The following is a 23,435-nucleotide window of genomic DNA, read 5'->3' as shown; positions in this document are numbered from 1 at the left end:
CATTACTTCTGTTCAACTACGATCTTCCGTGGACGTAGAGCTGGGCGATAAAACGATAACGATATGTATTGCGAAATAACTTTTTCTCGATAGAAAAATTAAACTATTGCGATAGACCTCATCTCTCTTGTCCTCTTAAAAAAAAAAAAAAAAAAAAAGAAGAACAGCCAATCCAAATTAAGTAGCGCAGAGCCGAACCAATCACAGCCGCAGCGTCGCGTCATGTGACTTGTTACGTACAGCACAAGCACCAAGGCGCACTTGTGTATTTGTTTTTGCAGCCGTGCAGCCCGGGTAATGAAGGAAATGAGTTTGCCGACTAGAGAAAAATCAACCGAGAGCGTGAGCGAAGGTTACCAAAAAAAACAGATGATGGTTCCAATGCCGGAGAGCTTGTCGAACGGAAGGGCCACAGAAGTTCCGTAGTGTGAAGGTATTTCGCTATTTCAAGTCTGACAAAAACAGAGTAGCGCGCACTGTAAATTGTGCCGAAAGCAAGTCTGGATATACAATAAAGCGGTGCATGCTCAATCTCTGACTGAAAGCGCTAATTCGTCATTCGGCTTTTGTCAGACTAAAGTAACTGTTAAAACTGTTTGAAAAGCTAAGCTATACAACAAGGAGAGATTAAGAATTTCCTTTTAGTTCTCAGTTTATTTGATATTGACAAAAGTTAGTCAATTTTGTCTGTTCTTCTGTAAAACAAACTAAGATTTATTTTTAGAATTAATATTTTGTTTCTAAGTGGAATTGACAATTTAGTGGTCTGTTTTGTTTGTTCTATTTTGAAACTTAAACGCTTTAGCGGCTGCCTTTTGTGTAGTTTGCAATATTTGCCTTTATTTATCTGAAACTGAAGTCTCATGTTCCTTAAGTACATCTGCCCTGTTGAACTTATTATGGGAAATAAATATTTTAATTAAAACAAGCTGCTAATTATTTCACATTTTAATTGTGAGCAACAGCACATTTAAATCTTACAAATATAGTTATTTGGCTTATATCGTGATATATATCGTTATCGCCTGAAATGAAAAAAACATATCGTGATATGAAAAAATCTTATATCGCCCAGCTCTACGTGGACGTTGATGTCCTCCTTTACTTTCAAAACAAAATGAACACCAGTACCTTCAAAGGGTGTCCCTTCTCCTTTAAGTCCCTTTAAGTCCAAGTGTACTGTTGCATTTTGGCCAGTTGATGTGGATGCCCCTATTAAAGGCTCGAGCACTCCTCACTGCACAGCGCACACCAAGTTGTTCAGCTTGATTTTGTGTGTTGAGATGCATGAGTTTTTGTCTAAGGGTCTGAAGTGCACTGGGATGTTACGCTTTAAGAAAAACCTGAATTTCTCTGACAAACCAGCCACATTTGAGACAACAATGTTGTTCCATCAGTCATCCTGTTTCTCTGAACTTTGGATCTGAGGTTCTTTCCTGCACATCTTCACCAATTTAATGAAGGCCCAGTTAGCGTAACCACATTTTATATATTCTTAAGTCCTTTTTCTTTTCTTGCTGCCTTAAGCAGGGATTAGACTTTTCACATCCGCAAGTCCCCAATGGTCCCAGTGATGTAAATTTTATCGTGAGACATTTAGCACGAGGGTCTGTGCGGACATGTGCATTCCCCGCATGTTTTGTTTTTTGTTTTGTTTTTTTTTCACCCAAGTGGTGTACTTCAAATAAATATAACAGGAATGACTACTTGGCCAGCGGCTCTCCAGCTGTCCATTTCCACAACATATTATAATTCATATAGAGTGAACTTTCTCTCCCTGGTGTTGTAGGATTCTGGTTTCCCCATGTTGGTATTCTAGTGGGTGGTGGGAGTCAAAGAACAGGTACTGATCTGTGTGTGGACTTCCGATAAACTTCAGAGACTTCGATCCATCTCAATAAGCACAGCCCAGTCCATGAACGGTAACCTATTTTCTCTTTGTATCCTTCCTGGTGAACAGTGGTGGTGACTTATGACACCACCTGTCAGCCACCAACAATGCAGTCTTGAGATCCCTCACCACCTGTCAGGTGATTTGACCCACAGCTTTGGTGATTAATCAGTATCATTAGGTCCCCTTAGACCAGCTCTAAGGGGACAGGCCCCCACTAGTGGTTAAATACCTGGGGGATGACTCACTATTTGTTCTAGACCTGCAGAGTATTCTTGGATGAGAAGAGAAGCTTCTTTATAAACCAAAAAGTCCATCTACCTTCTTTTTAAGCACTTAAAAATGCCATAATGCAGTTTATCCAGATTCAGTGCAGAGCCACAGCTCACCTCAAGCTCACCTCTTAGAAATATTCACTTGACTGCAGCTCTCTGCTGAGTTTGCAGTCTTTTCTGCTAAACTCATCTCAGCTAAACTTTTCTTTTTTCTTTTTATTTCTTTGCCATTTCATTTCAGTATTTCTTAGCAAGTCAAATGATTTCTCAAAGGTGTCATTTTTTACAGCCTCATATAAGCTGATAAAATCATTGTCATTTGCCCTTTGTTTTTAGTCATTTAATCTAGCTCTGGATGGTAAAGCCAAAAGCTTGTGTCAAAATAAGATTCTGGTGGTTTTACAGTATATCAGTATTGTTACTACTACTATTTTTGGATAAGAAGGTCTTTACATAGGGAGCTCTAGTAGCTCCTCCTTCTGAGAATATTTTTTTTTTTTAAATTGTCAACATAAAAAAAAAAAAAAAAAAAAAAAAAAAAAAAAGTACACAAAATTACACAACCATACAAATGATCACACATCTGACACAAGGAGGCTATTCGTTAACAGGCTGCCTGTTATGCTTTTCACTTGTTGCCACTCTTTTTAAAGTCAACATATGGCTCGTTAGTGTTAATGCTTCTATAGTGGAGCTGTGTGACGCGGCTCTGGAACACATTTGGATGTGTTTTTTCCAAACTTTGTGGCACAAATTATTCTGTCATTGGGGGGAAACACCTGTTACCGTTGAGTAGCATATTATCTTGTGTGTGAGGAGCTGCCAAAGCCGCTGGCTGCAGTCAAAATCCAGCACAAAAGCAGAGGAAGCAGGGATGAAGCAAAAACATTGTTTTGTGGTTTTTTTTTTACTGATAAACTTCCAAACAGCAGACACAGCTCCTCTTTTGGTCACCAGTTATTTTTATGTTATCTTCAAGTTTAATTTCCATCTGTCTTTGCTGAATGTACTGACAGAGTGCAGAGTGATAGCTATTGTACTAACTGGCTAGCTAGCATTACTCAGCTTGCCAGTTGGAGGTATAATTTTTTTTTTTAAACTGTCCAACTTTGATAGTACAAATTTATTTATTTTTTTAATTATGCCACTAATTATTTTGTGCTATGAGGTTTGGTGAATGTAAAACATGTCTATAACTTCTAGGTTGGAAAAATTAAGCCAATGAGCGAGTGCCTTATACCTGCATCCTATATGAAGGCCGCTGAAAGGCAATAGTTGTGGATGCAAAAAGACTTTAACAAGATGCAAAAAGATTCATTTTGTGACATGTTGATTCAGATTACCGGTAAGATAAATGTATTGATCTCAAAAAAGGGCAATTAATTTGTAGCTTATCCACCCAGTACGTTACTTAATTACTCCCAAACAAATGTAATGTTATACTATGTATAACATGTATCATTTCATTACTTTTGCGTTTCCTCGTAAAATGACCCTAAGTGCACTCATAATTACCATTTATCTATAAAAACCTTTAGGCTATAGTCCCTAAAGCATTCCCTATTCTAATGAGGACACATGAGGATCTTTCTCTTAGTATTTAGGTATGAACACAAAGCCAACAGCACAAAGCAAAGATGCAAACCAGCACAAAGAGACCTTAAAGCGATCGGCAGAGCAATCCTACTTTAAAAATATGAACTGGTAGAAACGGAGGCTTCAGGCTGACTGCTCTTCACTGATTTAGTTATCTGTTGAAGGTCTGCTGAGCTGGGGTCTGCATTCAAAGAGCCGAAGTTATGTTAGCAGCCTAATGCAGTTCTGTCCTGGATGCAATTTGCACTTTACCATAGTGCCGCCGTCCTTTTGAGCAATAAAATATAAATAAAATGTCCATATCCCTGCTGTAGACAGAAGACTCCGCCTCCATTTTCCTCTTCCGTCAGATGAAATGAAATCTACTGATTGTTGCACCAGTACAAATGGAACGCATACACTGACTAACAATTCCAAGGGATTGAACTCTTGGGAATCAAGAACAGATTCCCATCTCTAATGAGGTCAACAATAAACAATAAGTAGATATGTGAACAAAGATGAACAATCGAAACTAGTTAATCTAAATAGCCCTAGTCCTTAGGCAATGAAGTATCTATTTTGTTCTACACTGGGGTAAAATGTAGCAGCGACCTGAACGCAACCTTCCTGAACATAAATGACAAAACATGGTCAAAAAGGGTAATGTTTTTGCCATTTTTAACACCACCTTTCTGCTCTACTGCCATGACTTTGGAGCAGGCATTAACAATACTGCTGAGGGAGTTTCTTAACAAATAACAAGATGATCAAAGAAAGTCTTAAAAGTATTAAATATGACAGGAAAAATAAAACACACAATACTGCGCAGGTCGAGGAATTAACCTCTTACCCCTAAGATGGCACTATGACGCAGCTATTCAACATTTATCTGGTGCCAGTTTATTCCTGTGGAATTCTTTGAATTCCACATTTTTCATGCATTGAGATTGTCTCACCGTTGGCTCCACTTTCTCATAGGGGCACACTGTTTGTGGGTGTTGTTTTTTTTATTTATTTATGTTTTCAAACGGACTAAGACAGGGAGACAGATAACCACCAGACACTTTACAATCACCAGTTAACTTGACAAGCAGGTCTTCAGACAGGTTAGAACCTATACACTTCTTGCTGTTTAGCGATGTGTACAACACATCATGCCACCTAACTATGTGTTTTATTATCTAACTCATGTAACCAATCTAACTACACTATGAGGTGAGGTTGCAAGGTTAGTTAGTGCGCCACTCTCCCCTACTTTAGCACATGGTTGATGGACTAATTTATATAGTGTTATATTACTCTTACTTAGATACAGGAGCTGGGGCTCAAGCTACCACCAAATTACTGGGGAGGGGGACTTGGTTAATTTCAGAAAACTAAAGTTGACGTCTACGTGGTCCAAAAGACCATTAGAAATATTCAAGTCTTTGAATATTATTAGATTATAATAGTATTTATCATAACAGCCACCATCTAGGAATTTTCAAATGGCTAAAAGCTTTAACAAAAAGGTAATCACAAAAGAGTTTATGACTCAGATCTCCTGTGAATGATTTCCCCATAATGGTAAACTCTGCGGCACTATATAGCTTAGTTATACTGTGTTCCCCAACAGGTCCCTGAGGTCATGTGATCAGGGCTTGCTAGTTGTCCATCATACGAGGCTGAAAGGTAAGGTAACTGTGGCCCCCAGACTCTGGAACTCTCTCCCTTTGAGCTTGAGATCTGTGGACTCAGTGGTCTCTTTTAAAAAACAGCTAAAAACTCATGTTTTTAAACTTGCTTTTGGTTCATTTTGTTCTATGTTTTAGCTTCTGTGAAGCACTTTGTGATTTTTATCTTGAAAGGTGCTAAACAAATAAAATTTTACTTTACTTTTTACTTACTTTACTTTCACAATGGAGGATTACTGGTTTCACATGTGGTTTCATAACCCCTGCTCACCACATTTTTTTTTCCCACCGAAACAGCCAAAGGTTAAACGCCAATCTCAAAGGTTCAAAACACGACTTTAAAAAAAGATGACATCCTGGTAACCGTGTCCATCTTTTAAACCATCTATGCTTGCAGCTTGGAAAAGCCCCAGGGGACCTTTTTTGTTTTTCCCATTCACTGGCATTAGCTTTTTAAAGCACCACCACATTATGCATGAGCACAGTATAATATGAGGATATACCACCCAGTTCAAATTTAATCTCTTTTGACTTTTGAGAAAATGTTATGTGTGTGTTGTGGTGTTATATGCTGGTCCCCAAAAAAAACGTAGCTTGCATTCAGACCTTACATTACAGCAAAGAAAGAAATGCCAGTAACCTGCTGTATCTCTAAAATACACATGAAAGCCTGTACACATGTGTGCATACACATCTCAAATATGTTTGGTTTACCAACACTCGCTGCATGTTTGAGGATGTAAACTCTCCCAGTGTTTGCAACAATCATCAGTTCGGTTTCACTCTGCTGAGCCGGTACACACACACACACACACACACACACACACACACAGACAGCTAGGGCTGTTGTATTGGGATTTAAATTGTAGGCACAACAGCAGAGCTCAGGCAGCCACCTGGACACTAAACTGTAGGAGCATTGCCAGATCAGTGACAGCGAGCGAGTTCAAAAAAGGGCCACAGAGCTGTCCGCAAGCACGCTCCAGTATAGTGACCCAAGCTACCTTGAAACCGCATGGACAGATTCATCCATACATGATTTGACAAAGTGACATAAACTTGGATGGCTAAATCCACGGATGGATAAAAGGTCCCTTCAAAGCCTGCGGCAACTTCACTGCCAGGCTTCTTACACTGTGACACACGGCACTGAGTCATGGTGTGATGAAATACCTGCATCGCTACTTCTACCTGGATAAAAGCCTCCACGGCTCAAGATGTTTTCCCACTCAAGTAAAACAGAAACCAACACCTTGAAGGTAAAATTAAAAACTGCATAAATAGACAATGTCCTACCATTAGCGCTAAAGATTAGCTGTGGCATGCTCAGTGAAAGCACTTTTCTCATCACTTATTGAACTGGCCTTATATGAGGAAGGTTACAAGCACCAGTTTAATTAGCCCTAACACCGGGTTTCAGTACTATTCAGCAGACAAACAGATTACATGATGAAAGGGAAAAAAGCTCCATGTTTGCAATAACATAAAAAGATAATAAAATTTCAAAAAACGCTTCAAATTTGATTCTACTTTCAATCCCTGTTGCCTTTTGCAGTTGAGGTCTGTGAAAAATTCCAAATAAATCAAACAGTAAACATGACGAGACAAACAAAAAAAGCCAAGTTTAATAGTTATTTCTTGCAGTTAAGACCAGATGCTTCTTAAACTCAACATGCAAACAATGACATGAAAAGAAAAGGAAAAAGAAAAGAAAAAACACCCCAAAAACTTGGGCCTATATTACACTCCACTGCAAACACAGACAGCTGAATACCCAACAGCTCAGCAGGCATTCCCATTTTACTTCTTTGAGGTCCACCATCTGGGGTGCACGAGCAGTTGCAGATGACAAAAATTTCATCATTCAAACTCTAGTAGACGCACGGTATTCAAGGTGGACACGGAATTCAAAGTGGGTTCCAGATGTCATTTTAACATTTGCTGAAACTGTTCTGAAATTAGTGCTGGCTGGCATGACCAAACATCTTGCAGTATATAAAAAGGAAATCTACATTTAAACTCCATTAAGGTAATATATATTTGGCACAAGGCTACAGAGTCAGGCCCCTTAACAAGCTGTCTGCTCTGCTTTTAGATTACCTGTAACGGCACCTTTTGTCACCACTAATTTTAAAGAAAGGCACCATCTGCCTCATTGGTGTTAACGTAACAGCCTCAGTTCTGACTTATTCGCCCAAACTTCTGTCATCAGGAGAATACAGTCTTTCTTCAGCACTGAGTGGAGAACAATGCAATGCATATTTAAAGCACATGGAAATACAGGGGAAATTATGAATGGCAGATCCAGCAGCTTTACCTGAAATGTTCTTATTTCTGTTTAGGACCTGCAACAGCTGATTCTGTTGACGCTATGCAGTTTCTCCACATGAATTTATTCAAGCTCATGTAGAGAGATTGTACAGTGGCTTGCAAAAGTATTCGGCCCCCTTGAACTTTTCCACATCTTGTCACATTACAGCCACAAACATGAATCAATTTTATTGGAATTCCAGGTGAAAGACCAATACAAAGTGGTGTACACGTGAGAAGTGGAACGGAAATCATACATGATTCCAAACATTTTTTACAAATAAATAACTGAAAAGTGGGGTGTGTGTAATTATTCAGCCCCCTGAGTCAATACTTTGTAGAACCACCTTTTGCTGCAATTCCAGCTGCCAGTCTTTTAGGGTATGTCTCTACCAGCTTTGCACATCTAGCGACTGAAATTCTTGCCCATTCTTTGCAAAACAGCTCCAGCTCAGTCAGATTAGATGGAAAGCGTTTGTGAACAGCAGTTTTCAGATCTTGCCACAGATTCTCGATTGGATTTAGACACCAGATAGGTCAGGGATAAAGTTATTGAGAAATTTAAAGCAGGCTTAGGCTACAAAAAGATTTCCCAAGCCTTGAACATCCCACGGAGCACTGTTCAAGCCATCATTCAGAAATGGAAGGAGTATGGCACAACTGTAAACCTACCAAAACAAGGCCGTCCACCTAAACTCACAGGCCGAACAAGGAGAGCGCTGATCAGAAATGCAGCCAAGAGGCCCATGGTGACTCTGGACGAGCTGCAGAGATCTACAGCTCAGGTGGGGGAATCTGTCCATAGGACAACTATTAGTCGTGCACTGCACAAAGTTGGCCTTTATGGAAGAGTGGCAAGAAGAAAGCCATTGTTAACAGAAAACCATAAGAAGTCCCGTTTGCAGTTTGCCACAAGCCATGTGGGGGACACAGCAAACATGTGGAAGAAGGTGCTCTGGTCAGATGAGACCAAAATGGAACTTTTTGGCCAAAATGCAAAACACTATGTGTGGCGGAAAACTAACACTGCACATCACTCTGAACACACCATCCCCACTGTCACATATGGTGGTGGCAGCATCATGCTCTGGGGGTGCTTCTCCTCAGCAGGGACAGGGAAGCTGGTCAGAGTTGATGGGAAGATGGATGGAGCCAAATACAGGACAATCTCGGAAGAAAACCTCTTGGAGTCTGCAAAAGACTTGAGACTGGGGCGGAGGTTCGCCTTCCAGCAGGACAACGACCCTAAACATAAAGCCAGGGCAACAATGGAATGGTTTAAAACAAAACATATCCATGTGTTAGAATGGCCCAGTCAAAGTCCAGATCTAAATCCAATCGAGAATCTGTGGCAAGATCTGAAAACTGCTGTTCACAAACGCTGTCCATCTAATCTGACTGAGCTGGAGCTGTTTTGCAAAGAAGAATGGGAAAGAATTTCAGTCTCTAGATGTGCAAAGCTGGTGGAGACATACCCTAAAAGACTGGCAGCTGGAATTGCAGCAAAAGGTGGTTCTACAAAATATTGACTCAGGGGGCTGAATAATTACACACACCCCACTTTTCAGTTATTTATTTGTAAAAAATGTTTGGAATCATGTATGATTTCCGTTCCACTTCTCACGTGTACACCACTTTGTATTGGTCTTTCACGTGGAATTCCAATAAAACTGATTCATGTTTGTGGCTGTAATGTGACAAAATGTGGAGAAGTTCAAGGGAGCCGAATACTTTTGCAAGCCACTGTAAATCAAGCAGGGTGCTACTCATAAGCTTAATAAGCTTTACTGTTCAATCTGTCAAAATAAAATGTGAATTCATTAATTTCACTGATTGATTCTAAAAAAAAATTACAACATTGTTAACTGGCTTAAAAATGTCTTCATTATAATTTACTTAATAAACACATTTACAGAATAATTTTCAGTTTTGTTTAAAAGCTGTCATTAAAACGCCTTCATGCACACAGAGCCAATGTGAAAACAACCCACAACCTTAGTTGGCATGTTTACCAGTTACATATCTGCAATGCTCAGGAACACATGCTTCTGCTCTTATTGTGTGTGTGTGTGTGTGTGTGTGTGTGTGTGTGTGTGTGTGTGTGTGTGTGTGTGTGTGTGTGTGTGTGTGTGTGTGTGTGTGTGTGTGTGTGTGTGTGTGTGTGTGGTTAGGTTTAACAGTAGCCTCTCAACTTGCCACTGTGCTGTGCAGTAATTGACTCAGGCCAGCGTGAGCTGAGACAGAACATTTGTCCTGAACGCTTTATGTGCAGTGATGTACAGCATTCAAATTCGCATCTGCATAATTGTGTGACTCCTGCAGGCTGTATAGAGCTTTGAGCCATGAAGACATTTTTTAAAATCAGTTGCATGTGGTTGAATTACATCACCGAAATAATGAAAAATAGGGTTTTCTAAATAAATTGGTTATATAAATATGTTACATTTGTCTGCCACATTTCTGTGAATCTCATATACTGGACGTGAACCAGCCAGGAATTACGTCTTCCTACAATCACGCAGCTACATTCAGTCAATAATAGACATGTGGCTTATATGCATAAGTCCCCTGGCCCCAATAGGATTGTAGCATTCTATCATGTAGTAATCTTTCTAGATAATACCAAAGCTTCTAAGCAGAAAAAAAGAAACCCCTGTGTCATTTCCCAAAGTAAACTGTGCTGCAGAATCAAAGGAAACGCACAGAGAATCCCCAACAACGAATTAAACCTGGGATGCTATTGTAATTACATTACTGTTTTCATTTATGTTGTCTAATGTAAGGTTTAAAGATTAAACCCAAAGATAAAGGCTAATGATGGTGTCAAACACCGTGTGTTATAGCTGCTTAGGTTTACAGCCAGCCATGGTAAACACAAATGACAGACTCATGAAGGAGCAAGTTTTCGTGGTAGTCGATAAGTCCAATGATTCAGCAACCTGTAAAACCACCTTTAGCCACAATAACTTGAAGTAATCATTTTCTGTATGTCTTTATCAGTCTCACATCACCTGGCAACCAGTCGAAACAAGCCATGCTTGTTCACTCTTTTGCGGCTGAACAACTATGACTTGTTCGACATGACAGTTCAAGACTGCACTGTGATGAACTTTAACATTTAACATGACAACTCAAGCCTGCAGAGTCTGAGATGTAGCTCCTGGGTGTTTTTTTGTTGTTTTGTTTTGGCTGTTTTTGAGCATTGCAAAATCTGACAAAAACTGCCAAAACATCTGCTTTTATAGAGGTGCTCACACCAGCTGATGAGCACTCACTGACTGTATTTGATTAGCAGAACCTGTTATTTACCGCTTAGTTCCTATGGAAGCAGTAGGGTAAGTTCAATTTCCTCTTTTCTCATGCATATTTGAGAGAAAGATTTGCAAGAAGAGGCAGAAACAGAGGCCTGTAAGAGTTGCTATCTGCAAAAACTGTCTTCCAATCAATTCCATGTCTTCAGTGATCACTTTTATATTGATAAAATCTACAATATTAAATTTGTCCTCCCTGAAAATACCCCCGCCATTTTCATTTGACACCTACTCAGCACAGGTTAACTGCAGAGGTGGGTAATTGCTTCTCTGTAGCCTGCAGCCTTTATATTCTATCCCTGCAGTCCACAGGAACACGAGGTGATTTCATTAATAGAAAATAATTTTATGGACTCAATGGGATGGCACAATACTGTATGAACAGGAAGCACTGTATGCTCACTTTGTGCTAATGAAAGGCAGTAATATTTACGCTTTCAAAGAATCTGGAGCTCTTCTCCAATAATTCTCTACTCAGCACTGAAAACTGGACTGACCCTGAATTTTATGTTCCTCATAGCAGAATGATGACTAACAGGGATGCCTTTCAAGTCTGATATGTTGGAAGCATATAGCAAGGACTACATAATGCCACTTTCATGACTTTCATTTCATTTTGTGACGCGTCTGTTGCATTTTTTCCTTCCTCTCTCATCTCCGTTAGCACTTTAACCTTGAATTCCATCTTTTGCTACTTAAACATCATTTCTGCATGGACTTCTTCCATCATCTGCTCTTAATCTGTATTTCTATGTGGCCAATAGAAGCTCAGCTCAGCTCTTTAATGTCAAGAGAAACCCAGTTATGGAGAAAGACACAATTACTTCCATTTTCAATAAGCTGGAAATATTAAATTTTTTCTATCTTAGGATGAGTTTAAGCAAAGCAGGGGAAACGTCAGTGAACAGATACAGCTCAATACAGAATAAAAAAAAAATCTGCAGTACTTGTCAAGGTCAACTCCAATAACAAGGAAGAAGTGGATGCTGATAAAACTGTTTGCAAAGCAGAGCTCTTCATTTTCACACAGACAAATACAAACACGCTCGTATACAAAGGCACACGAGATGCATTCTTAGTAAGAAAGCTGCAGGGCTGAAAGGCAGCTGCTGATGCAACTGAAAGAGTGGACAGACTGAAAGTAAAGTCTGTTTCAGGCATCTTTCAACTTGAAAAGCTTGTTCCTTCCACCTGCTGTGGAAAAATATGTTGCAATGCAGTTGCTGCAAACATTCAGGCTGTATTTAAAAAAAAACCCAAAAGACTCTCTCCTCATCTGCTTTGTTAGCTCAAGGATAGGCTGCATTTATTGAAGTAAAAAAATAAAATAAATAAATTGTTGAAGGCAGGGGGGAAAAAAACGAAATAAAACAAGGTTAGCCGCTTTATGAACAAACACTCCGTTCATTTCATGCATTTTTAAAAAGGAAAGGAAATTGGGAGAGGGGATATTCAACCTTTAAAAGGGAGATCTTGTCAATTCTACTCTTAAAGGTCATCATATTGTGAAGGTTTTATGGTGCAGCATGTCGTTTCCAGGGCTTCACGTGGTGCACAAAGAAGCCTAGCGTGCCTTTCAAGGTTGTGGATAAATAATTCAACATCTATGAAAAGTAAGATTTGAAATTGGGGCTACTTTTGTGGCTACATAAAGCCTGTTCTTTTGTAAAAGTGACAAAATCCTCCCAAAAGAGTGAGCATGAATCTGATTCCCCACAAAGAAGTTTAAACTGTCTCCCCTGTACAATAGGATTCCTCCTTACGGCACTTTTAAGTCGGTGAACTTACCCAGAGGTAGTAGGTGAACTGCAGGGCGAAGATGGCGATGCCCTCATTGTCAAAGGAGCCGGCGACGGAGCGAGAGATATAACCGGGGACGATGGCGATGAAGCAGGCTGCCAGCAGCCCGGCACCCTGGTTCCACAGCTCCCGGGTTAGCAGGAAGGTGGAGATGGCGGTCAGGCCGCTGAACACAGGTGCAAGAAAGACGCACACATCACGGATGTGGACGGTGATGTGGAGCATGTTGAGCACGTAGTGGATAAGGCCTGCAGTCGCCATGAGCCCTGGGTACACCTGAGGGAAGGTTTTAAAAAAAACAAAAAAAACAGAAGAAGAGTCTGTGAGAAACGGAAAGAGGAAATAAAACCAGAACAGAGAAGCCTCAACATCTATAGTAACACAAGTTAAAGTAACACTGTTAAGTCAGATTATTTTTTCCCCCTTTACGCATTTTTGGCGCCTACCAAAGAGATTTTAGCCAGCTCCAAAGGAAACTGCACTTCACCTCCCAACATTTTTTAAACAGAGGTTGAATTTACTCAAGCAGATTTCTTGAGTAACACACAGATTTCTCTCGCACAAAGGAAAAAGGCTCCCTGCCTTTCCTGAAATGACCAGGTATGTGCTGCACAATTATTCTGTTATCCATGTTGACAGAGAGGGAAAAGTAAAGTGCAGAGAGTTGATTTGTTCTATCAATTGAGAGTAGAGAGGTATGGATTGCCTTTTCTGTAAACCTTGGGACAGATGAGAACAGCACCTGTAATCGTGATGACCTTACATGACGACAGTCAGAACCATATCCTGAAAACGCTTAGAGGATGTACTTAAAAATACAAATATAAGGTTAAAAAAAAAAAAAAGATGCACATTTTTATCAAAAGACTAAAGTTAAATCAACATCAGAAGCCAAATTAAAAATGGTTCCAATAGCTTCCAATTGGCAGGGGGGTGGCATCAGGCTTTTCTTGTCTCCCATTGAACAGATGCTCAAATGAGACCTCTCCCTCCCTGAACCTCAGTGCGAGCCTCTAGTCGTGGGAATACTCGTTGTATTAGTGAAAGCTGCTAATTCTCTTAAGATTAAATGACTTGAGGTGAATCGCAGCTCTAATGTGTTCATTTTCCACATTCTCTCACTAATTAAGCGCTGCATACAAAAATCTACGTCTCCGTCTGCTGTGTGTTCAGACAAATTGTGGAAAAATGGAAGGCGTAACTCGTGAATAATTTTAAGCTGCTTGCGAGAGGATTTAACGTGGACTCGTACCACATCGAACGCACGTACATTTCAGGACTCCGATATAATGTAATATAAAAACATTAGAGGAGAAACTTAGAAGAGTTAGAGAAGAAAGAGGACAGTTCCATGACCCACATCTATTCTGGGGCATGATGTTGATATAGAGGGTGAGTACAAGTACCTGGGCATCCATATTAACAACAGGCCAACACAGAGCCTGTGTATAAAAGAAAAGAGGGAGGAAAGCTCTATTACCTTACCCAGTGAGCAGGTTCTATTACCTAAGGAAGCTGAGATCCTTAAATATGTGCAGCAAAATGATGGATATTTTCCAGTCAGTCGGTTGTGGCAAGTGCAGCGTACTTTGCTGTGGTCTGCTGGGGGGAGCAGAGTCTGAGCTGATGACAGCAACAGACTAGATAAACTGATTATGAAGGCTGGCTCTGTGATTGGCCGTAAACAGTACACTTCTGAAGCTGCGTTGGAGAGGAGGTCACTGAACTGACCGTTATCCATCATGGATTGCAGCGACCACACTACTTACTGATCAGGCTTCTCTAACTAATCTAATTTGATCATTATTACTACTATTACTACATCATTTACATTTAGGAAAATGGGAAATAGGTCTATTGTAACATGTGTAAACACACATGGAAATAGAGCTTGTACAATTTAATCGAGCTTTAAAGTCGATATCTGATAACTTTAACGTATAATATGAATACCTTTATTCTTCAACGCAGCCCAAACTCTCTTAGACAGGCTTTCTTGTAATTTATTTAAGTAGTCTTCAGGAATAATTCTCCTTGTTCAATTCAGTCATGATGATGATGATGATGGTGATGTTAAGGCTCTGGGGAGGCCAATCCATGACTGATACTAATCAATTTTGTGTTCGTCTATCCAGGTATCCTTTTTTCTGCACTGACAATGTGCTACTGTATGGTGGACTGAAATCTGATCATACTTTTCTACATTCATAATTCCATTAACTTTGAAAAAATCCAACATCACTGGCTGAAATGCAGCTAAAGACCATGGAAGAGCTGCACCGTGTTTTATAGACAACTATAAACATTCCTTGTTAGTCCTGACCTTCTCTGTACATACTGATAATTTGGATTCACCACTTCATAAAACCTGTTTCCACTGCTTTTCAGTCTAGTTCTTGCGTAATTTGGCACACCTCAGCCTTTTCTCCTCGATTTCCTGCCTTAAGAATGACTTACTAACAGCCGACCTTCCACTGAGACCATTTCAGATGAAGCTTCGTTGAATGGTAGATTGATCAGCGGAAGGTCTTGCGTCAGGTCTTTGCTAGATTATTTTTTGCCCCATTTCTTAAGGACATGTCTTTCAAGTACTGTTCATCTGCCATAGACTTTTTTTGGACTGCCAAATTTTCAACTAACATCTCTTTGGAAATCCCTTTTTTGTGCAAAAAATATGATTTTATACTTGTCAAACTGTTATCTCTGGCATTTTGTAGATTCTTTGTATATTTAACTAAAGAGATAAAACACAAATTATGCGTTCTCTTTCAAGCCTTCCTCGGTATTTCACTATGGGAAGCACCCTCTGGCATGACCAATTGTGGAAGTTCCACTACTAAGCACATCAGACAGACCAGTGACTTCAAGGACACGGGGTCTCCCGACGCCCTTTATAGCAGCCTTTGTAGAAGGCTGTTAATAACAAACTGCCTAAAGATACAATTTAAAATTGATTCCTTGCCAAGTTGTCAATTATGTGTATGTGCACAACACTGTTTCATCCTTTGAGTAATGTATCTTTTCAAGCTTGAATGATTCACAAGTCAAAAACAACCCATTCCCCTAAAAATGGTCACTGACAAGGCTTCAGAAAGCCCAGAAGTATTGCCTCTGGCTCCTTGGAAACAAAAAAGAAAAGAGTATGGGCTCAAGACTTTTGCACAACACTGCATTTCTCATTTCATTAGGTCAAAACTTCAGCGAGATTAAACAGGAGGTAATGTGGCCGTTAACAAGCTCCATTAATGATGAACACGAGTTACTGATGGGCATTTAGGCACCAAACACCAGCACGCACTGCCACAGAGCCAGCACTGTTTATTACATATTACAGGGGCAGCAACGAAAATAAATATTCAGCTCAGCTAATGCTAATTGCAAATAACCAAATTAAATTAACTAAACTACATTGGCCTTGAATCACACTGGGCACAATTAAAGGTCTAAACAATTATTTCTGCCATCAATTTGTTGATTATGTCATTAATAAATCACAGAATCTCTTTTCTCTCTGTTCTCCATTTTAGTCAAACACTAGAAAACTGGGATGAAAAGGAAAAAGGAATTATTTTTGCTTGCATACAGAAAAATCGAGGGTCAAGTGTTGCTACGCATGGTGTCAACAAGAATGTTATTATTAAAGCCATCAAAGATGGGGCCTGAGTGGGCGAGGCTTAATGCCCTTGTCTCATCTATATGAGAGCAGATCCAATTAGAGCGTTGTGCAGTGCAATGTGGACGTCTGAAATAAGAAGCAAAATAAAGGTTATGTTTAATGTGTGAGTGGTCCTTAATGCATTTCCACTGTAGGCCCACTCCATACGCTACTGCTAATAAACTTAGGTCTTCACATGTCTAATTAGCCAATGCCTAGAAGACCAAGCTACACCAGCTAATCTACATCTGCATAAATCAACCACATCTCATCTCGTAGCTCTGAGGATTGGACAACCGTCCATTATTACCCATTCTAAACTGTCGTATGGCCCAGGTCCCCTCAAATACACAAATATGACTAAAGCTGTTCATCATAGTCAAGGATATTTAGCAATGAGGTCTGGCTTGAAAGAAATCTTTGTACATAAATTTAATCAACACTTCTCTAAACTGGCATTCAACAAAGCACAAGGCGGCTTGCTCATTTTGAAAACAGCATCAACTAAAACTGTCAAAAGGCGTTACAAAAACGCACTTGAGTCATTGTCATTACGGTAACAAAGAGCGGTTTATTGGATTGACAGGCTGCTGTTGTTCTGGACTGTCACATTAGAGAAGCCTTCCTTCCTTATCTGTGGCACAGGAGAAAGAGCAACTGGCAGTCATCCTCTGGGGAGTGGAGGCTGGGTGGGAGTGAAAAGGGGGAAATAAAAAGGGAGAGGGCAGCTGGACTGGCGTGAGCATAATGGCACTCAACTGTCACATTTACTGACATCGGCTCATCTTTCTTCCGAACGGTCTGACCCGTCTCAGTGCTTAGAGACTTAATGCTATCATACACAATTAATGCAGACTGTCAGGATCATCTGTCTAATTTTGAATAAAGGGCGGTGGAGGGGAGTGTAAGGATGAGACTGGAAGCATAGTAGATGTGTGAAAGGCAGAGGCAGGCAGAGAAAAGATATGATGAAAGATAGAGAGCCAGTAAGGCTCATGAGAAGAGGAGGAGACTGTGAGCTGTATATACTGAAAGGTGAGCCCAGGTAGGTCAAACAGAGCGAATGTAACATTAGCAAAGGTGTTTTCGTGAATCCTACCTGGCGTCAGAGGTCACAGGAAGTAGAATCACTGTTAAAATGTCAAACCCAGACGGGCTGTTTAAAATGACGGCAGAATGCAACTTTGTAATTCACAAAATTTTGAATTTCATTCTCCACTCCCAAGTTTCCTAAACAACAGCCATTGATTGCATTTACGGGCTCGCTGCACCAGTCTGAGATGAACCCAGCACTTGTCCACACCCCTGCATGTTCTAAAAGCATAGGCTTGATGCAAATAAGAGCTCTCACACATTCGTTTTATGATTTCAAAAGCAGTGTGGGAGTAAAAGTAAATGCCCTCCTTCCCTGAAGCCTGTCTATGTTCATAAAATTATCTCGCTCAGTCATGCAAACAAGTGGGATTTTCACGATAAACCTACACACCAAATAAGCGAGCGCCTCTCTGTTACTCCAGCAACTGGCATCACTGTGCCCCTGAGCAAGGCACTGTTTGCAGCCGACTTTAAGTGTTGAACAGTGTTTAAAATGTTGTATAAATGTTGACAAATCCCACCTCTGCTTCCAACTGTGAAGCTGCTGTTTGACACTGCAATCTTCTTTCGACTGCTCCCTTTAGGGGTCGCCACAGCAGACCATTTGCATCCATCTCACCCTCTCTCCAGCATCTACTGTCACACCAAACCTCCTCCCCTACATTTTCTCCCTGGCAGCTCCATATTCAGCACCCTTTGTACAATTCCCCACCAGCCCTCCAGTGTACATGTCTGCGAACCTCTTAACCTTCTCATTTCCAGTCTTGTTCCTCTTAGTCACTTCCACTGAAAATCTTAACGTCACTCTGGCACCTCCAGCTCTACTTCCCACCTTTTGTCAGTGCCACTGTCTCCAAATCATAAATCATACGTGCTCCCACTTCCATCTTGTTTACCTTTCCTTTAGCCACTATTTTTCTCTTACAACTCCAAAACACTCCTGACACAGGTCTCTACCCACCACTCCACTTGTGCACTGTCCACACCCCCCGGGTATATAAACTCATCTACATCACTTCCTCTACTCCTTGCATCATCACCTTTCTGTCTTACTCTACTTCACAGACATGTATTTTGTCTTGCTTCTACCCATTTCCTTTCCATGTCTCTCCAGAGCATACCTCCACCTCCTCAGACTCTTTCACCTGCTCCCCACTCTCACTACAGATCACAATGTCATCAGCAAACATCACAGCCCACAGAGACTCCTGCCTGACCTCATCTGTTACCCTGTCCATCACCACTGCAAGCAAGCAACAGCTCAGAGTCGATCCCTGATGCAAACCCATCCCTTAATAAACCCATCTGTCTCTCTAAGCAATAAAATAATAATCAAGAATAATTTAGTTATTTTTCAGTTATTTTAATGCAATCTCAGATGTGCTTAAATATGCATTTCCTTAGCTTTCAGATTGCTCTCTCTCTCTTATTCAGACACTTTGGAGAAAAGGTCATAATCATGCTTTTTATGCTATTTGCATTTATTCCTGCAAAGTCTGATCCAGTTAGATGAAGGAAAACAAAAAAAGTAATTTTAATAAGAAAAATAGTTTGAATATTTCTAGTTGCAAAAGGGCCATAGTTCTATCAGATGCATCAATCCCTACGCATCAACTCCTAGACTCTGCACATTTACATGTGATACAGAGACATTTGCATTTAGTGTGGCCAATTAAATGACCCACCCATCTGCTAAAGAAATGGCTGTACATCTTATAAGGGGAAATGTCACCTGCCATCTGCCACTAAACTTTTTCCAAGTCCACTGTGGGTTACAGCGGACTGTTTTGTGTAGCCCGAGTATGTAAATCTTAAAGGGAGCCACAGTAATGCCCCGGGATATCTGGGCATTTTAACAAACAGGGGATTAGTATGCATCTGGTAAGCTAGTGAGTATTTACATCAGCAAGACTATGCATAAGAGATTGACTTAAAACAAAACACAATGCTAATGTTCACAGTGAGGATGCAACATGTCATTTATGTAGCGCAACAGTGTGGCTCACTGACAGTGACACAGTTTGGGGGCAAATGAAGCGCTATGGCACAGAGAAATATGCTATATCAGGCCTTGGCTTACACACAGATCTTGCTGGAAGGATGAATTCATTATTCATTTCTGCATTTTCAAGGGATTTGTTGACAATGATAAAAAAAGAAATACAATATCTTCACTTTTTGCAATGCCATGACCATCCCGCTGCAGTGCATCTTTTAGTCTTTAACATTTTTCTTCCAGTCAGACTAATTAATTTGGTTGCCAAAGCACCTTGTGAAGCTATATATTAGTTCCAGCATGCTTTATGTGAATTCATTCCAGCGGTATAAGTATCATCCCTGGGGATCCAGAATCAGGCATTTTAAAAATGTCAAATAAAAAAAAAAGGTCTGAAGTAACAATCATCTACAGACAATGTTCAAAATAATAATGCTGCAAGTACTACATGACCTCTGTAATTGCAGACAGTGCAACACATACCTTAGGCCCCAACAGAATCGCTCCACAAATTATACCCGCTGAAATGGCTGCAGTCACTCTTCATAACCACTCAGCACAACACTTCCAAGAAAAGTTCAGAAACAACACAGGCACGATCTTGTATCAGCTTGAGCCTGTGTGTTTTAGTTAGGCTAGATTTGTCATACTTTTATGTCCTACATAATACAACGGTTAGAAATCAAACTGACCTTAATTCTATTCTTATGATTTAAATGTTAGGGTTTTGTTTGCTTAATGGCAGAACATCGACATTTGGAACAAGCTTAATATTAATAAAACAAATGGCAAATAGAAGGAAAGTATACCAGAAATGAAGTTATAAAGCACTCATAAAATGCACCGTCTGTCTGCCAACTTCTAATCTCCAGCTGTGATACTGCTCAAGCCCATGTATGTTCTCCCTTTGCAAATTGCTTTAGCTTTAGTCTGCTGAGAACATTAAAATATTTATAGTAATGTCCAACTGGAAAATGAAATTAATCATCAGTGAAACTACATTGAGCAGAAAGGAGTTTCGCAAAAGACTGCAGCGTGTAAATTACTCTACGATCATTTCCTGTTTTGACTCATACGCCATCAATATAATCCAAATGTGCAGAAGAAGAACCTCAGCTCTGTGTGCATTTATATTTATGCTGAAGATAATGCAATGTACAGTCCGGGAATCTTGTTGATGTCATGATTAGACGAGTAATCTGAACTGGAAGTCTTAAATTAATTTTCATGAGTTTCAGCTTCCACCCTCTGGGTACACGGCTTAGCCCAAGCGTCCATGTACTGAAACAGAAGCAGAGCATCCATTATTACAGGCTAGGCTTGTCATGTGCAATTACCAGAATCTGATGGTAATTGCTTATGACAGATGAATCCTGATGGATAGGTTTGGGATTTTTAATTCCTTGGATCGCTTGTGCAGGAGTGAAAACTATATTCAAATATCAGTATGTAGAATGTCTTCCAGCTCCAGCCCTGGACGTTGTTTGGTACTACAATAACATAAATTTGAATAAATGCACAGCATTAACATGCCTCGTTGTCTCGACTATGTGCAGGAACTCGCTAATCAGAGGGAAAGAGACAGGAGTCGCACAACAGGCTCCAAGGGTCAGGCTCTAGCTCAGCGTTTTACCTGAACTAGTAATCGAGGTAAGAATTCATTTCCACATTTATCTGGCACTAAGGACCTAGATTCTGTAGTCCCGTTGCACCATTAGCTAGAGCAATTATAGCTCAGAGTGTAACCCTAGTGTGTCCATGAAGCTTGGTTGAGAGAACAGACAGCAGGTGGGGATGTTAAGGAGGAAAGGGAGATAGAAAGGCCAAAGGTATTTAACTCACACAGACATCACTGTTCACAGGATACAGGGCTGAGAAGATGAGGCTGGGAGACGAGGTGCACAGACGAGGGAATCGGGGAAATGGGAGACGCATTTTGTGGAATCATCATATCCCATTTTTCACCGAAAAAGTTCAATATTTTATCGTAATCATGTTGCTGGTCAGTGGGGAGGGCACGGCAGCCGAGGGGAATCTGTCAAGTTAACGGTTAACTGTTGTTCCTGGATTGTGACTTAAATCCATGCTCTTTGGTGGAGGCTTATGGGGCTCTATGGCATCCTTGAACTGCCAAGCCTGACTTTAGTACCCTTGAAATACTTCTCCACACTGCATGTAGGCAGGCCTGCATGGAGGTAGCTTTGATATGTTTACGCAACAGCTTCTTTGTTCTTGTATGTAGTAAGCTTGTGTTTGTTTTTATCCCTGTATTGAACCCTATGTGCTGACAGGATCAAATGGGCATCTCGATGTGCTGGTCGACCTATGTGTGAGCCTCTGTGTGTTCTGCCACCAATCCAGGTCAGGGTCATGCAATGCAAATGTATCTCAGTCTTTTTAAAAATCAGGACACTGCAGCATCAAGCGTACTATTTCCAGGCTAGGTACGATGCAGAATTCCTCTAGCTTATGTCCTGTTGCCCTGAGATTTTTTGCAAGGCAGACTCTAAACACTAAAAGCTTTCTTCAACCTTATCCTTAAGATTAGAAGACTCGTTAAAGTAGTGTAAATCTATTCTTTCAGGACCAATTTGACTCTCAGTATCAGGCTTCATCTTACTCTCCTTCATGATTACAACTTCACTGTGTCACACATGGGCCAGAAAGTTGCTCCCAAGTTGAAACGGAGCAATCTAATATAGTGCCACGGCCTCAGCGTTAGTTGCTGACACTTATCTCAACCCCTTTTAGTCTGATGCAGAGCGAGCTAGTTCACACTTGAGGTCACTGTCTGATTAAACAAACTGCAAGACACATTCAGCAAAATATAGTGCTGCAATGCTCAAGTGACCAAACTGGAAACTACCGGCTGAATTTAAATCAGCCATTAAAATAAAAGAGATGCGGAGACAAGGCAACACTTTGGTGGAAACACAAAGAGGATGAAACACTTGTCTGAGCTGATTTAGTAAAACAACTTAAAATTGAGGGAGGAAAAGGCAACTATTTAGAAAGGTTATCCTTGGGGTCAATTTCAAACGCAGTTTGTTCGGCCTTCGGAAATGTAAACGCTTGCCTCTGTGTTTTACATCAAACACCTAAAGCAATATGCAGAACATTGACCTTCAGCTTGGAAAAGTCGTGGTTGGAAATAATGATTGCTTTTTAGTCTTTTCTGATACACACTCAGGTCACTTCACTGGGGTACAGCTGTACAACTACTTGATAGACACATATGTAATCAACCAGTCACGTGATAGCAACTCAGTGCATTTATGCATGTAGACATGATCAATACAGCCTGCTGAAGTTAAAATCGAGCATCAGAATGAGGGAAGAAAGGCGATGTAAGTAATGCTGGATAGGATACGGTTGTAGGTGTCAGCCAGTTTGGTTCGAGTGTTTCAGAAAGGGCTGATCTACTGAGATTTTCCCACACAACCAATCTGTGGTTAACAGAATGGCCAAAAAATATCCAGAGTATTATGATTCTGATGTAGGCTGAGGGCACCATGGTTTTTCTAAAGAGTGTAAACACTGACTGTTCCCCATACACATACACAGAGGTCATTATCCAAGTCAGTGTTGCTCGGGGTCTCTATTATTTTTTAATCACAAAACATATTTTCTTAAAATTTTGTGAGCCTGTGGTACTCCTGAATCACACTGGATGGAGTAGGTTAAGCACTGGGGCCTTAATGTGTGGAGTTTCCCCCACAGCCCACAGACATGCTTTTCAGGTTAAATTATGATTGAAAATTGACTGTAGGTGTGGATGTAAGACTGTGTGGGGGGGCTGTTGACAGATCCAGTGTGTACCCAAGATGTGTATGCAAGATGGGATAGGCTCT

General features: G+C 40.5%; 1 protein-coding gene across 1 annotated transcript in view; it reads right to left on the bottom strand.

Annotated features, from left to right (window-relative positions):
• Nucleotides 1-23,435, bottom strand: part of LOC116319414 (dolichyl-diphosphooligosaccharide--protein glycosyltransferase subunit STT3B) — a 99,309-nt gene that overhangs the window by 37,126 nt on the left and 38,748 nt on the right. Inside the window, exon 3 of the mRNA XM_031738728.2 lies at nucleotides 12,827-13,114. Coding sequence (XP_031594588.1) covers nucleotides 12,827-13,114 — 288 coding nt within the window. The remainder of the gene's footprint in view (nucleotides 1-12,826; nucleotides 13,115-23,435) is intronic.

The sequence above is a fragment of the Oreochromis aureus genome, linkage group 22 (assembly GCF_013358895.1).
Source record: "Oreochromis aureus strain Israel breed Guangdong linkage group 22, ZZ_aureus, whole genome shotgun sequence".
Lineage (NCBI taxonomy): Eukaryota > Metazoa > Chordata > Actinopteri > Cichliformes > Cichlidae > Oreochromis > Oreochromis aureus.
The sequence above is the reverse complement of the archived record's forward strand: the minus strand, read 5'-3'. Positions and strand labels throughout refer to the sequence as shown.